Consider the following 18057-nt stretch of genomic DNA (forward strand, 5'->3'; position numbering starts at 1 on the left):
ACGTAGTTTTTATTAATTGCTGAATCTAAACAGTGTTAATGATGAATGATAGTATACCATCATATTGAACCGTCAACGGTTGTTTTATAAGTAGCTTCCGAATCCAGGCTATGTTAACGATGGGCGACAGCATAACAGTAACACAACATTTTGAACTGTGAATGATTATCTTGTTGGTGGGTGTTGAGTCCAGGTTGTGTTAGCGAGGAATTATAGTACTAGTATAACAGCAGTATATAATTAGTCAATATCTTTCATCCATTTGATACATCTGGACTCTTATTGACTGTGTTGTTAGTAACTGCTGACTATAGTTTGTGTACGTAATAAATCACAGAACAACTTATACTAACTTAGTGACATTACACGTGTAATGTTAAAATTTCTTGCCTATAATTTGATGAATTGATATTTTTCAGTTTACTCATGAATAATAAGTGAATATGACTGACAAAGATAGAATTAAATGTATTAAGTGGTATAAATCATGTTTGTATTATACTAAGAACTTGTGCTCTTACTGTAAACTGTGAGTTAAGGATAAATGTAAATTGCTAAAGAATAATGAGCAAGCAACATGATTACACTTGACGATGTGCTGTAAACAAATTTTCATAGGAATTAGACCATACATTTGAATAGTATACTTTGAGGAGAGTCCATCTGCTAGATTGTATCATCTGTATAAAAGAATATTAGAACTAGATGATTACTTGAGCAGTGTTCCTGTTCAAGCCAAAGCTTGCCATCAGTCAAAGTACAGCTTTGAATGATTGTTCCTGTCAGAACTAAAGCTAGTAATCCTAACTAAAGCACTCACCATTCCTATTTTGCTTCTCTCCTCATGGCTTTTAGTAAGCAGAATGTTCCTGTCAATGCCAAAATTTGTCATCCAAGTCAAGTTATGGTTTTCAGTTCCAATCAAGTCCAAAACTAGTAATCCCTAGACAGATCTTTTCTATTATCATTCATAATTGCTCTACATAATGTATGAGACTCAAATGAGTTGGAAAGTGTTTATTACTATTTCACTTAATGTTCATATATGGTTTCTCTCAATGTTTTACACTGACCCCTTTAGTAACCAACAAAATGCCTAAGTGGAATATATGACAACTGCATGCTAATTGTGCCCATGTTGCTAGAGTCGTGAATGGTAACCCTAATTACTATGTAAATATACTTGATGTGGTTGTCTCAGATAGCTTACAAAATAGTGAAAGCAAGTCAAGAGGTGTTCAAATGTGTGATGATGAAAAGGTGATGAGGCAAGAGGACATTAGCTGTTCATCTGGTGATGATAGTCAAGACAGTGAACCCAGACAGTGTCAACAGTGGTAAAAATTTTGTCCCATCACAGTGAATTAGTTAATAAGTAAATTCTTAAAAATTGGTCAAAACAATAAAATAGTGTCTTTTCTCATGGGCTTTTATATAAATTAAATATAAAGAGTTCTATTGCAACACATTTTAGCTTTACTATGAAAGTTAAAATATTTGGGAAAACTTTGTTAAACTAAATTTGATTAATGTTATACATGTAAGTCTGTAGAATAAGGTATATTTGTGCATACGTACAATAAAAAGTCAAAATATGGTATTTTATCTATCTGTTCTTTTGTAGTGGTAGAACAGATATGAAAAACATAAGAGGAATTGTTGTCTTTTAAACAGCAAAGTAAAACAACTTTGAAAAGCAGCTTTTTCTTCTGCAAAAAATAATGTAACTCAAATAGTTTCTCCTGCTAACCTTAACACACTAGGATAACAAAGGTAAATGTACTGATCAAGGATGTTATTACAAACACATTTTTCTTGTTGAATTTTTTGGTTACTTCATACATTCTAAAGTATTTTCATATTCTTTTTCTTCTGTTAAGCTTGTTTATCTTAACCCTAGCAAAAGTATTGTAAGACGTTTTTCATGCTGAATTCATGAAGTAACTATAATATGCTTTTTTTGCATTGAATCTATGGAAGTAATTATAAGGTGTTTTTTATGCTGTATTCATGGAGCTATTACAGTTTTATTATTTATTTTAAACCTAGTGAAATAACTGTAAAGTAGGCTTTGACAAATATTTCCAGATTTAGGAACCAGCTCAAAAACTCAAAAGTCAGGTGTGCCTAACCTAACTTTACTGCTGTTTGTACCAGGAAATGGGGGATAAGCATATTTATTTATTTTTCAGCAATGAGTGCATCATGACAATCACATATCAACAACCATTTGATAATACTGCCTGAATAAACTGCCTTTGGTCCATCTGAAGTTAAACATGCACGCTGGTTGAATTGAAAGAACAAAGGAAAAAAAAAAAAAAAAGGTGTGAAATTAGTAGCATGTTGTGGAACCCCAATACTTCATACCTGAAAAACCATGTAGAAGTACTGATTCCACCAGTAAAATCCTAGAATTAAAGTTTGATTTTGTACTCGTAGAAATCAGAAATAGTTTCACATTTTAAAGAGTCTGGAACTGATCTATATTTGAGTCCTGTTCAGCACAGCAACATGCACATACAAAATGGGAGAAAATAACAGATACAGTGATGAAATGTTCACTTTCCATGGCAACTTGCTGCCTGGAATTTGTCAAGGCCTGGTGTGTGATGTTTTTCATGCTGTCTTCATGAAGGTACTGTAATTTCATTGTTTTAAACCGATTAAAGTAACTGTAAGCTATTGTTTCATACTGTCTTCAGAAAGCTACTATAATTTGAGTTTTCTCTATTAAACCTAGTGAATGCATTAAGTTACTGTAAGGTATTTTTCTTTTTTAATAATGCTGGATACATGAAGTTTCTACAGTGTGGGAAATTTCTGTTCTAAGGTTGGAAATTGCATTATTCATGGTGCCTTCCAGAATATCATAAAGTATTTGTCTGGTCATTACATTGTTGTACAGATTGGTGACATTATATGTCCAGTGATACTGTCAAAGGTATGTCTGAAGACTGTATTTCTACAGTATTTTAAATCAGTATTGTTGATATATTGCACAGATAATCCGTGATTTTTTTTTAACAAGATCTGTGTGAGTAGATTACTTGTTTTTGTTTAGTTGAACTTTACTTCATATATTTCACCAATTTTGTAGATAAGATTATGGAAGTACCAGACACAAATGTCATCATAGATGAAGGAATTGTAAAAATAACAAGAAAAACAACACATCTTTCAACATTTAAGAAAATGTATTTCACTGACTAGAGATTGTACAGGAAGAAACAAACAAGTGGTTCTTATAAAAGGATAAGTATGATGTGTTATTAACATGAGTTGTAATCTGCATATATATGTAAAGTTATAACAACCTGATTAATCCAATATTGATATTAAGATTATAGAAAACTTTTTGCCAAATGCACAAAAATTAAAAGGTAACTATACTTAATTAGAACAGATTTTAAGTTACTTAAAACTAAGCAACATTCTTAATGCTATAGAACTGGATTTATAGTTCTCACTGCAAACGTGATACAAATTGCATGGTTCTTCACTATAACTCTTGTCAGATTTTCTGACTGCACATTACAATTTGTCTCTGTTTTCTGAGATAGGCTTTTTTACACCATTATTAATTACTTATGATCTCCTGATTATATTTAATTTTCTGTTCATGCACTTTGTCAAAATATTTAACTGTGTATTTGTGAAGCTATACATAATGATATCTACTATGATTCTGTTTACTAATTGTAGCTTCACAGAGTTTGGTAAGCTTTAAGTTAGCATTACAAGATTGTACACAGTAAAATCAGATTTTTAATGAAATGTTTTCACTAAGATATATTTGAGAATTTTCAAAGCCCTTTCTGAGGCAGTTTGAGTTAAAGATAATATTCACACCAAAAATAATAATACTTCTTTTCATCTTGTAGATTCATATTTCATTTCCTTAACTTCTAGGATTTCCTAATTCAGTGTCAAGAGTTCTTTTTGGTAAAAGGTTACATTTTATTTCCTGTTATCTCTAATCTAACAGTGAAATAAAAGGTTTAAAGAAATGAAATAATATGATATAAAGTGAACAGTACAAAAATATCCTCTCAATGACTCCAGAATTGATCATAAAAACCAAGTTAATTGTTTTAACAACTTCAGCTTATTAACCTTTTGATATAAGCTTTCTTTTAATTTAATAGTTTTCTTACTATGCTTTAAATCAGATTACTGCAAGTAAAATTTAATAAATCACTGCAGGATCCTTTTAGCTACTTTCTGTAGAGGTAAGCATATAAAGCTATGTGTCTCTGAGTTGTCCTGTTACACATGCTTGAGCTAATGTGATTTTAGATATTTTAATTTAGTTTTGTGAAGGTAAGCTGAAAAGTTTATAATTTTTACATTTGAGATACTGTTATTGATAAATATATGAAAATAATTAAAAATGTACAGAAAGCACAAGGATTAATATTTCTATTTGCAAACGTGGTGCAAATTGAATTTGTAGATATTATTCTAATTAGTCTTGCAAATTTGAATCTCTTAAAACTAATTCGTATAACTTTTAAACATATATTTGCAAACACAAAAACTTATCAGTCACTGCACTAAGTAGAACATTCCAAAACTATTATGATTCACACAGCTTTCTGAGTAAACTATAAATAGGTAAAAAACAATTCAGTATCAGTTTTTGGCAACACAGTATGATCACCATAATCAAATAATTTTACATGAATGTACTAGGTGTTGCCTCCTTTCTTATTTCCTTTTTGAAACACCAACAGTTGGACATTACATGACCAGGTTTTTTTTTATAAAAATGGCAGACCAGGTTTGATGAATTTAATGAAGGCTTATCCTGACTGTCAGAATATTTTGAACTAAAGGATGTGGATTTTTTGGAAGAGATCTAAACATTAGTAGATTGAACAAATGCAAGTTTAAGCTGAGATGGGAAGAACTTATTTTCATGAAAAATGGTTTTAGGTGTTAAAATGTAATCATCAGAAAGAACAGCTAATTCCTATAGTATTTCAACTTTCTTTTCGTCTAAGTAAGTTTTGAAGTTGCCATGTGCACATTGTTTAAATTCCTTAATTAGAAATAATTGTCTTCGTTTGTCAAAACTGTTTATGCATGCAATTACACCATTTATCAAAATAAACCTCATTTTTTTGGACAAATTTTATGTAAGTTTGATTATTTTGCATGGGATAACCTAGCTTGTGATGACAAGCCTACATCTCATAGGCTTTAAGAATAGCTTCTTTAACTTTATCATAATTCATACCATCTTCTAGAGCATGAGTGGTGTAAACTCCTTGTGCTTTACAAGTTAAAATACTTTGTAATAATAATAACCATTTTTCTATTGGCCATTCTATGGTTTGAGCAATCTTCTCAAAATGTTGGAAATATTTATCAACTTAAATTTCATTAAATGGCAATACTTTAATATATCAATTAAATTTAGAGTTGTCAGTTTTTCCTCGATCAAGTGGAGTTCAATCTATTTTCCATTATTTCAGCTTTTTTTTTTTTGACTTCAGTGCAAGCTTATTCAGCCTTGAGACATTTATTTTCTGTTCCAGCTTTGATACAAGTGTGTTTTCTGTTTTTTAGCTTCAATACAAGCTTATCCAGGCTCAACTAATTTGAGTTTTAGCTGGATCTCTAACTTATATTTATCACTCAACTCTGATTGGTTAGTGGAGACACTACAATATTCCCATAATTCTTTCACAGACAACAAATCATCATGGACTAATATTTCAATAATGTGCTTTTTATTTCATTTTTTGTTCATTGATTTCTTAACCTTTAGTTCTAAAACTCTGGTAATTTCTACCAATTGATTTTTGATATATTTTTCTAGTTTTTGAGGGAGTTTCCCAATTAATGATCATTGATCACACTTCTAGCTTTTGAGGTTTATAGTATCTCTATAATGACTATAACAAACCAGTAACATGTGTTGTCTGTTGGTGTGGTGTGTGGATTATATTCATGGGCATGGAGAGAGTTTCTTGGAACTTCAGTTTAGGCAACAATATAGATGATATGCTGGTGTTTATGTTCACACATTTGTTGTTGATTCTTGCACATGAGAATCTTCTACAATTTTATTGAATAGGCAGGCATTTTATAATGCAAATTTAGGAGTGTATGTTATGTACATTCCAAAATATTATTTTAATTTGAATGTCAACATTAAAATGGATATATGATATTAAATTCATCATGTTATGAACTAAGGAAAGTGTTATTATGATATTTTTATTTATAAAGACAAAAGACATATAACTTAGTGGTTAGCCTCTGGACCAAATTGCTTTCAGAAGTGGTGAATAAAGTTAATTTAACGGAGTTTAAGGGAAAGGTTAATAAATATTTGAATGAACAGGACTGGCATTGAGGTGTGGATTTGTCAGCTAGATGGACCAAAATGTCCATTATCCTTTAATGTTATATCCTATTGCTGGTATTATTGATGTTTCAGCTTCCTGTTTACCATTATTCTGGTTCTAGAACTGTAAGTTTGCACCTTCAAGTTTTAAAATACCTCTTTTCATTTACTTTCGTGGGTTTTATGAATAGTTAAGTGATTTCCTCTATGTATATTATTTTCCTAGTAGTTACTGTAGTGTTTAGTTTATCAGAGTGTACAGTATCTTAGAACATTGACAGGAAAATTCTTCTAGGTATTTCATGAACTTTCTGTTAATTTTTTCTCATTTTGTTTTTAATGGACTATTGTCTTGTTTTTTATATTTGACAAAAATATTACAGTAATTGTTCCAGCTATTTCTCCACGTGCTTGGAATGTTACTTTGGATATTAAGGATGTGAGTTTACACTCCTTTGGACGTTTTGAGTTTTTGTTTCTTTCTCATCATCATAAATTGGTATTGCTACTATCCATACTTTCCATAACCAGGATTTTCTTTATTATTTTTTCCTCCACTTTTTTTTTCTTCTTCTCTTCTTTGTTCTGATATCTGGCTAGCAGAGGTAGTCCTTAATTAGTTTTGTGAGAAATTCCAGAAACAGTGAATTTTTATTTTAAAAAATGCTTAATTTGTACATATTGGTTACTTTATTTTTCTGCAGTAGAATTTTGGCTCATGTTTTGTTGTTTTGTTTGATTGAGTAATTAGCTCATTGTTACTAATTTTAATTGTTAAAAGCTCCTATATTTATCACACACTACAGATATGAATTTTTCAAATTTAGAAATTTTTAATCCATATCTGAATTTCACAGAGTCAAACTGTCAGTTTAACATAAACCACACATTAACTCTCTCACTGTCATGGTAATGGATAAATATCATCCCAGTGCCAGGTTTAGTTTTAGATACACAATGATAAAAAATTCATTACTTATCTGAAATGTGAAATTGATAAACTTTGAGAAAGTTGAAGGGGAATATCCTAAAATAGAAGAATGTTTAAAAAGTCTTTGAGATGAAAGCTCTAAACCCTCTGGAAATAAGGAAGATTGTATGTGTTGTGTAATTGAGACCAAACACTTTTTAATCGAGCCTCCAGTAGATGATCATAATTTCTGCCTCATGGTTTCTCTACAGCAGTTTCTCTAAATCTATATTTATGTTCCCTAGCTCTACAGTTCTTGCTGTCAAGTATGAAAAATACTAATACATCAACATAATGAATTTCTTTTACAAATTTAAACATTTCAATCAGATCATTTCTGACTAATAAGCAAATATAAGTAATTTATTGGCCATTAATTTAAATCAAGAAGAGTAATGGTCCTAAGATTGAATCTTGAGGTACACCACTTATAACATTAATCCAGTGTGACTGAACTCCATTTAAAACAATCTTCTGTTTTCTTCCATCAAATTACTCTACTCACTCAACTTATTGCCCACACCTACAAAGATAAGTTTCTTTACAAGCCTTTTATGTGGCACTTTGTCAAATGATTTCTAAAAAATCCAGATATACAAGAGAAAGAGATGGTTACATATAATTGAAAAACAGATGGCAATGCAGATCTGAGAGATTAATAAACATTAATGGATTCCTAACTATACTAATTTGAAGAGTTGATTAACAACGTTCAACATGTAATTGAAACTGTAAACCCTAGAAACTGATACTCAGTAAGTTCATTCTTATTAAATGTTTCAGTTACTCAGATATTTTCATTTTCTTAAGTCAATTAATACTGGAGTGAATGCTAAAACATAAACAGTTCTGGTGGTTTTAATTGTTATGTGATACACCTTTTGTAAATTGATTTTCTCGAATTACTAACCTGATGATGCATTAATATTTGTAATATTTAAACATTGATTTTACTCAAAGATGATTTCTTTGTTGAATAATGCCATTGAAAATGATTCAATGTTTTGTATTTTTTATGTATTAATAAGTAAAAAAGTGAAAATCTTGTATGTATGTAGTTTACAGTTTATGACATATCAGTAGAACAAAGATGCACTGAGTTTTTCAAAATGTGTTTTCCCTTAATCTCAAGAAACAGTTGCCTTGTTATTTAGTGGCTCTGCATTCATCATGTAGTTTTCTATGCTGGTGTTGTTTGTTCTTGTTCAATATAACCAGTTCTTTCGGAGAAATATATATGAAGATTTGGTGATAAAATTCAAACATCAACTCTCCATCAGCCCTAATTTTTTGACTACCTTAATTTGTTCAACTATTTGCTATGTTATTACTTGTTTGTATCATGGAAGCAAGAATATTGAGTCTTTCTACAGCCTATCAGTATGTGATATTGATCACATCAGTTAATTTTTGTCATTATCTCACTGGTCGTGTTTACTTTTAACCACTTACTCTTCACCTGATGCATTGGAATACACAAGTTATTATCTCATGTATCTAAGTAGTTGATGTGAGACTCTATGGTTAAGGGCTTGTTATCACAAAAAACAACAAAATATCACCTTCCTCACTTTGGAGATATGGGTGAACTTTAATAGTTTTATTTAGAGAAGCTCAAGAGTTGACAGTTGCAAATACTTCAGTTTGTTGCATTTTTTTATTCATAAATGAATAAAAATGTTAAAAAACATGTTTGTTTTTGCATTTTTTCAAACCCTATTGATATATTTATATCATGACCTTTTATTTTTTTAAAACTTGGATGAGATATACATCTGGAAAATTAATATTATAATGTATTTTCAAAGTATTTTTGTAAATGAAGTACAATTTTGTGTTATGTTTATATATACCAGTAGATCAGTCAGATTCATATTTTAAATAATATATAGATAGATATTTCTGGTAAATCTCCACACATATCTAAAAAATATATATTTATAAAACATTTCTCTTTAAAATTAGGTATAGCTGGTACAGCTAAAACGTGGGTAGCTTTGTGCAAAAAAACACACAAAAAAACTGTATATATATAACCACACTTAGTTACCTAATCTCTGATCATAACCATATTGTTAATGCTTTACATTTAACCACTGGTAATCAGCATATTTCTTTTCATTATCACTTTCATTATGCTTTGCACTGTTTGTAGCCATGGTTGGCTCCTGGTTGTGTACTTTTTTATATTCTGTATATGATAATTAGCTTCTTATATTATTACTTAATATAATATCATATTTTCAAACTACAGTGGTATGAATTATGTATAAAATTACTAGTTAGAGATGTTTCCTTAGTTTGCAGAAATAACCTGACATATAATTATTTTGTGGCAGACACTTTACAGAATATGAATCTTCTGTCTATAGTATGCTGTTTTCATTTTAAAAATAATGTAAGTAATACGTATTTTAGTGTATAAAATATATAAGCAACTATATACTCTTGTATTCTTGAGATATACTTTATTACATACATTTAAATGAATAGTGCTAGTATTAGTGATGGGAACTATGGTGCCACAAAAAATAAATAAATAAATATATATATATAGCATCAATATCTTTGGTCCACAGTAAATTCTTGACTGGTGAAACATCCAGTGCAATAAAGAGTAGACTTACTGCTGAAGGATATGTCACAGTTTTTTCCAAAAAGTGATATCTGTGTAATCATTTTTTTTAATTATTTAGAGAAAAAGGGACATGATATTTTGAAGGAGGGGATATTCAGGGTTCTCCATGAAACTGAAAAGCTTGAACAGTAAACCATTTAGGATAACAACATGCTTAAAACCACTTTAGGTTTTGTCTAAGAAATGATCTAATTTGTAAAGTGAAGGTGGTGGCAGCAAACTAGGACTTTTCAACCAAAATTCTAGCCAGTGCAGTTAGGCATAACTTTTGGTACTGTTACCAATGTAATGGTTTGAAATTAGTGAACACTTGTAAACTTTCACTGACTCCTTTAAGTCAGTGGTTGTTTTTATGAGAAAAATGGCAGAAAAATATTTAATCACAGTAACCCCATTCGACTTCCATATTTTGTAAGCTCTCCAGTTCAGCTTCAGTAATTTTTTTTTACTTTAGGTTTACTTAAAGATGGTCTTGGAAACCAAAATCTATATATAGTAGAGAGTCTGAAATAAGTTTACTTAAATATATGGTGAAAGATTAATCCTGCTATCTTTTTCAAAAGTATTACTATGGAACTTGTAATGTTAAGCAATATTAGGTTTTCATTATATGGATAAGAATCATAGATGGAAGTGATAGTTCCAAGGGTAGTATAGGACTTGATACAAAGCAATTAGCTCTCAGCACACTGAATTATAAAACAGTCCTTTTTAAACAAGAAATTAATGCCTTTTTTAATGTTTAAAATAATGGTTTTAGTAGAAGCATATTTTAAATTAACATTTTAGAAAAAAAACAACATATAATATCCTACGTAATAAATGCTGTTATTTTTTCAGAAACTAATTTGTAGTTGAATAACTATTTTCTTACAATAGAGAGTTGTATTAATGAAATTTTGGAAAGTGATAAGATAGTTTTTATGTATTATTTATACTTTTTAATATATAATGTTTTTATTGAAGCATAAGCTGTTAGTGTTTTTCTTTTAGCGTGTGCTCATATATTTTTAAACTTTGAAAGTCATTAACATACTCTTCCCAAAAAACATGGTATTGATTAAGCCGAGTATGCATATGTTTAAATAAATTAATAACTGTTTATAATGCAATAGAGTATTAGGTTTATAATATTATCAAATAATAAATGACAGAATACTCCCTTTACAGCAAGATACTGTACTCAGTTGATGATTTATTGCGATTTAATCACTATTATCTTAATAAATAATCAAACAAGTTTATTTATCACCTTATGATTCATCATTTTTAACATTGATTCCAGAGACTGATTTTTTTCAAACTGTACAGTTTTATGACAACCTTGTAGACGTGATTTTATCCTTGTTATAATTGTAGAAGCCAAAAAGTAGATCATTGTATCATTTTTGTTTGCTTGTGTTCAAAAGTTTTCATATTGAAAATATCTTTAGAATTATGATAAACATAAAAAAGTAGACGTTCTGGCTAATTTCTGTAACATCAAAATGACTGAATAAAATCGAGATTTTTCTCTTCAAAATACAAATTTTCTGTGTTGTTTTCAGAGGGTTTAGTATGTTATGTATAAATATTTTTGAATATGCAAATCATAAAGTCACTTACTGACCAAGGTTTATATAAAATTGCAGTAGAACAATATGTATCAGGACTACATTGTGACATTAGTATTTCATAGGTAGGAATGTGCGTCCAAGCATTGTTTACTTTTGGGGAAAAAAATGTAATAGTTCTTTCCGACCCAAGATACTTATACACTCAGCAGGGATAGCACTAGGCAACTAGGCGGTCGCTTCGAGCTGCCAACATCTGGAGCGTCACAAATTCTGAACAGACTTCAATGAAACAAAATCAGAATGCATTCATAAACATCAAAAGAGATGCTGAAGGCCATATACAAAAACATTACTTGTGCATTATCATTCTAATCAACAGAATTCTTGATAACAATTAATAGGCCGCTCTCAGTTAACTCCATGTTAAAAGATAAGATCGGTGGAGGTGAGTATGACGTACAAATCTTCTTTTCCATATCAACGAGTTCATTTACCCTCTCTACTCTTCTAGCTTCCAAGCACCTGGCATAGGTTATGGGAGTGACCATCCTCTGGCTATCATGCAGCTGAGGTCATTTCTATAACCCCTCTCCTCCCTCTTTTTTTCCCAGCCAACCACATCAAATACGTCGCCAAGTAGCCTACAGCTGCAGTTGGGAGTGAGTGCATCTCGTAAGTGACGAGTGACTGCTCAGCTGACTTCACACATACACCATACAATGGTAGTACAGCGGTAAGTTTACGGATTTACAATGCTAAAATCAGGGGTTCTATTCCCGTAGGTGGATTCACCAGATAGCCCTATGTAGTTCTGCTATAATAAAACACACACAACGGATAACAAGCTTCTGAGTCTCAGGTCAGATTAAACGCAAGACATTATCCTCTTATTTTATGGAGGTGACAGTTATTCTTAGGAGGTTGGTTAACACAGACAAGGTCAGGTTACCGACTGGTCAGTAATTTGATCGATACAGATGAAACATTAAATTTTTAACCGATGCAAGTGCATATGCTGCACTGGTCTGAATAGCCCTGAATAAAATTACCTAATCTCGGTAAAAATACGGAAACTGAGTTATGAAAGAAGAAATGACTAGGGCTGACGACAGTTATTTTGTAGAAAAAACTTGCGGAAGACTCGGAAGATTTTTACTTAAATAACATTTCGCTATCACAGCCAAAGCCTACGCTTCTGGGTGGGGTGAAAGGTCAGGGCAGGATGGGAATGATGAGGTCAACTGTGGATGAGAGGGAGACGGGCGACGTGAGATTGGGTAGGGCTGGAACAAGGGGTGTGGGGTCCTGTGGTGTTACGTATGATGTGCCGGGTGATTTGGCGTGGATGGGAGTGCATTGGTAAATGCGAGCTGCCCAAGACTTTACGACACCTGTCATCTCAGTCATTGTCCTGCAGTGGTCAGTGGAACAAAGATCAAAAGCTGGTTATCCTGCTCGTTAATTTTTATAATGCAGTTACCTGATAGCTGGAGAAAGCTTTGGAAAAAAATGTCTGGAGAACAGAATCGTAAAAGGAAAGCTGAAAAATATATTGAGCTAAAAAACAAGCAGGTTCACCTTTGAAGCATCTTCATCTACAATGTCCAGATGTAGAACCCTCAGCTGATCAAAGAAACATAAATAATGAGATGCCCGTTTTTACCACAGTTTCTCAAAATAAAGATGCATATGGAAAAGAGTGGTGATTGCAAGAATCTAGATTTGGAAAAACATAAAAGTGAAAATTTTTGGTGGAACATGGATCAGAACAACTTCAGCAATACAATTTTCCTAAAGACTATAAACAAAAAAGATTCTTATCAGTTCATTACAGTAGAAGAATTGACAATGGCGAACAAATGCATCGGAAGTGGTTACAGTATTCCAAGTTAAAGGAAAGGACTCGGCTTCTGTTGTAAACTGTTTACTATTGCCTACCAGACTGTTTCGTCTCTTGGTGATCAAGGTTGCAGAGACTAGGAAAACATATCTGCAAATCTAGTATTGCACGAATGAAGTGAGAAACATTTGAATAATTTTGAAAACTGGAGAGAACTTGAACTACGAAAAAACAATTGATGAAACAAACATGCACCATATCAAACAACAAGAAAAATATTGGCAACAAATCTTAGAAAGACTTAGTGCTTTAATGAGAATTCTTGCTATGCACAATCTATCTTTCAGAGGATCACATGACAACCTGCACAGGTCTGGCAATGGAATCTTCTTGAAATTAATAGAATATCTTGCTTTGTTTGACCCACTTATGAATGAACATCTTCGTAAGATACAAGACAGTGAGACATGTGTACACTACCTTGGGAAAGATATACAAAAGAAACTGGTTCTGCTCTTAGTCAATGCAATAAAGAAAGAAATACTAGCAGCTACTCATGTTTCTAAGTATTATTCGATAATCTTAGATTGTACATGTGATGTAAGCCATGTTCAACAAATGACCATGATACTTCGATTTGTAGACATACCTTCAGACACTGATAATTGCGAGCCAGAGTCTCGCATTCAAAAATATATTGTGGGATTTGTGCCAATTAGGGATACAACAGGTGCTCATATAACAGGCGTAATTCTTCATCAGTTACAAGAGATGTCATTACTGGTCATAGCTACGTGTGGTCAAGGCTATGATAACGGAAACAACATGAAAGGAAAATAAAATGGTGAACAAAGGAGAATACTGGATATTAATCTACGAGCACTGTTCGTTCCCTGAGGTGCACACTCTTTAAATCTGGTTGTTAAAGATGCTGCCAAAGGTCGTGTGGAGGCAACAGCATTCTTTGACCTGGTACAACATGTTTATGTGTACTTTTCAGCGCCGTGTATCAAACATGGTAGTGAAAACATTAAGTGACACAACATGGAAAAGCCATATCAATGCTTCGAAATCTCTTCGGTACCAGCTAGGCAATATACTTAATGTCTTAATTGAAATCCCTGATGACATTTCCATTACGGGATTGTCTGGCAATTTTTCACGGGTTGAGGCACACGGTCTTGCAAATAAAATTTCTAATTTCAAGTTTATTCTTTCGCTTGTTGTTTGGTATGATTCAAGAGAAAGAATTTGATATACCTGATACAGTTGAACAGCTGAGAAAAACAAAAAAGTATCTTCTAAACTGCAGGAAAGACAAAGAATTTGATAAAACATTAATAAATGCACAGGAACTTGCTGAGAAGTTGGGTATATTAGCAGAATTAGAACCAGAGTAAGTTCATATTAGAAGAAGGAGAAAGCCGTTCACGTACGAGGCAGACAATGAACTACTTCAGAACACCAAGCAAAATTTTAAAGTGAGTTTTTAATTTACAGTTTTAGACGTAGGAATACAACCAGTTGAACAGATTCACACACGTGTCAAGTAGATTCTCTGTTTGACTTCCTTTATGACATCCACAAACTGCAGACAATATTATCGAAGGAACTGATGGAGCATTGCATAAAACTAAAAAAAGGTTTGCAACATGGTGAACGAAGATACTGATGCTGCAAATTTGTGTAGCGAATTAAAATTCATTGCAAGACAGGTCGAGAAACGTGTATCACCACAAGACATTTTGAAAATTATGTTAAAAAACTTGCAGATATTGCTCCAAATGTATTTGTTGCTTTACGTATTCTGTTGATACTGTGTCTGTGGCCAGTGGTGAGCGAAGTTTTTCCAAACTAAAATGGATAAAAACGAATTTACGGTCAACCATGACGCAAGAAAGACTTGTTGGGCATTCCACTCTGTCAGTAGAACATGAAATTGCTGAGAAACTTGACTTGAAACAACTTGTTTGCACATTTATCAGATTAAAAGCACGAAAAGTAAAGTTTTGATGCAAATTCATGTGTCTGCATATAATACAGTAATAATGATGTTATATTATATAATATTAGTAATATTGTTTTACCTACAATAAGCTGTGCCACGATCAAAGTGGCTACTGAGCAAACAAATAAAATATCAGTAAAAGCTTTATAAACAAAGTTTTGCAGGAAACACCCAAGGATCACCAAGAAGGACATCGCCCCATAAAATCAGCATACCTTCATCAAACATACTTACTCGAAATAACAAATAAATAGAATTTTCTTTTGAAATACCTACTTTGGCTTAAAGTACAGCCAATCCCGCACAGTTACCGCAATATGTATAATAATAATTTTATTTATCTGCAAGTTACCTCTTTCAAGATCAGAGAACTGTATTACCATACATCTGTAGTTATATTACTTACTGAATATAGATGGAAGTACCTTATGGTCATATTTCCATTTGTTTGGTAGAATATGCTTGTATGCAGTATACAGTACTTATGACTTACCCTTCATAAGACGTGATATAGGCTCATCTAAATTATTTAGGCCCGGCATGGCCAGGTGGTTAAGGCACTCGACTCCTAATCTGAGGGTCGTGGGTTCGAATCCCCGTCACACCAAACTTGCTCACCCTTTCAGTCCTGGGGGCGTTATAATGTGAAGATCAATCCCACTATTCGTTGGTAAAAGAGTAGCTAAAGAGTTGGCGGTGGGTAGTGATGACTAGCTGCCTTCCCTCTGGTCTTACACTGCTAAATTAGGGATGACTAGCGCAGATAGTCCTCGTGTAGTTTGGCGTGAAATTCAAAACAAAACAAACCAGGTTAAATTATTTACTCTACAATATTGGAGAAATATGAATATTACTGATTATGTACAGTGCTCTACAATGTGCTCATTTGTTATTGTAAGAAAATAGAATGACATATTCAATTTGTCAAACATGGAAGGACTGTGAATATAGTAGTATTAGAGAACCTTTAAGATAATGTAATTGTGTTGGCCTCTAAACGTTTCCACCAAGTGATCTATAACTAGCGGTGGCCCACAGGCTACCAGGGTTCATTAAAAATAAAATATACTCTATATACATAAATTGTGACTGAAGTTCCCTCCGTGTATACAATAATAATAATTTAATAATACTACTAATAACAGGTTAAAAGAGCTGACTAAATGATTAAAATATGTATATTTTCTTTTTTTACAGATTACCTTATAATAAAGCTTAACAATAAATTGTATTTCATACATATTTTCTTCACTGAATTATTATTATAATAATAAATTGGTTATTTGCATGAATGAAGATATGAAACCATAAGATGAAAATATACATGTTATAAGATGTACTTAAGATGGACATTACAATAATGGAGTTCCTACATTAACTTATCAAAACTTAATAGGGGCGCACATCTAAGGGCTCGTCTAGGGCGCCAAATATCCTTGCGTCGTCCCTGACACTCAGATCATGAAGGTATTCAGATTGTGGATACGAAATTTGTAAAATAAGGACTTTTTTATTTTACTTATTGCATTGTAAAACATCCAGAAAGATGTTTGCAACGAGTCGCACCCCGAGCCATAGAAAGTTAACAAGGTAAGTGACAAGAGTCACTCACGAGCTGCAGGAAACAGTATAGGACATAATCAAAAAGAAATATGATAAATTTGCTTGTACCCAAATTACGTCCTCGGAGCCGGGTATGGCCAGATGGGTTAAGGGGTTCGATTCGTAATATGAGGGTCGCGGGTTTGAATCCCCGTCGCACCAAATATGTTCACCCTTTCAGCCGTGTGGGCGTTATAATGTGACAGTCAATCCTACTATTCGTTGGTAAAAGAGTAGCTAAAGAGTTGACGGAGGGTGGTGATGATTAGCTGCCTTCCCTCTAGTCTTACACTGCTAAATTAGTCCTGGTGTAATTTTGCGTGAAATTCAAACCAAACCAAGTCAAATTATTTACTCTAGAATATTAGAGTAAACACTACGATTGACGGATTGATTATTCGCAGCATATCGAACTATATCAATGAATAAATAACGAAATAAAATGTTATCACAACAGAAAACTAGATAATGTAATATTGTTATTGCTTTTATAAGTTTGCTTGTCTGTAATCAAAGGTAATAGCATGACATATAGTTTCATTAATTGCTCTATGTAGCTTAGAGAATGTGTTATTCTACGTTTTATATGCTTTGTCGTATTATGAAGTTTTTGAAGCTCTTAGAGTGACTTCAAATAACAAATTAATGTGTTGTAAGAAAAGGGAGTTATCAGTTACCAAAATCTTTTTGATAAAGGGTTAATGTGTAAGAAACTTTAGCTTGAAATATTTTGATGTACGTGGTGATTATAAGAAAAACTTCATATTTAACATGATTCTACGCAAAAACTAATCATCTTGAAGGAACTGAGTTTCACTAGAAGCACACTAAAATCATAGATTTAACTCAAGGAAGTTGGGATATGGTAGAGGGTGTTTAAAAATCACTTTGTTTTCCTGAATTTTTGTCTTTCTTTCTTTTAAGATTACGAGATTGGTAGTTTAGGTAAAATGAGTGTCAGTGTTCAGGTATTGCAATGTTTAATGAACAGTATCTATATTTAGCTTCAGTGACAGCTTGTGTACCATCCTGTACGACGTCCAAACTTTTGAATGTGCCCCTGAAATAGAGGGATGACAGTATAC

At 32.2% G+C, this 18057-nt stretch overlaps 1 protein-coding gene across 1 annotated transcript; it reads left to right on the forward strand.

Moving 5' to 3' along the window:
• The first annotated feature begins 13611 nt into the window (after positions 1-13611).
• LOC143248155 (zinc finger MYM-type protein 1-like) lies at positions 13612-14202 on the forward strand. Its single transcript, XM_076496587.1, has one exon. It carries the CDS (start codon positions 13612-13614, stop codon positions 14200-14202), a length of 591 nt encoding a protein of 196 aa, XP_076352702.1.
• Positions 14203-18057: the final 3855 nt, after the last annotated feature.

This window comes from Tachypleus tridentatus, chromosome 4 (genome assembly GCF_004210375.1).
Source record: "Tachypleus tridentatus isolate NWPU-2018 chromosome 4, ASM421037v1, whole genome shotgun sequence".
In the NCBI taxonomy this organism is placed as follows: domain Eukaryota; kingdom Metazoa; phylum Arthropoda; class Merostomata; order Xiphosura; family Limulidae; genus Tachypleus; species Tachypleus tridentatus.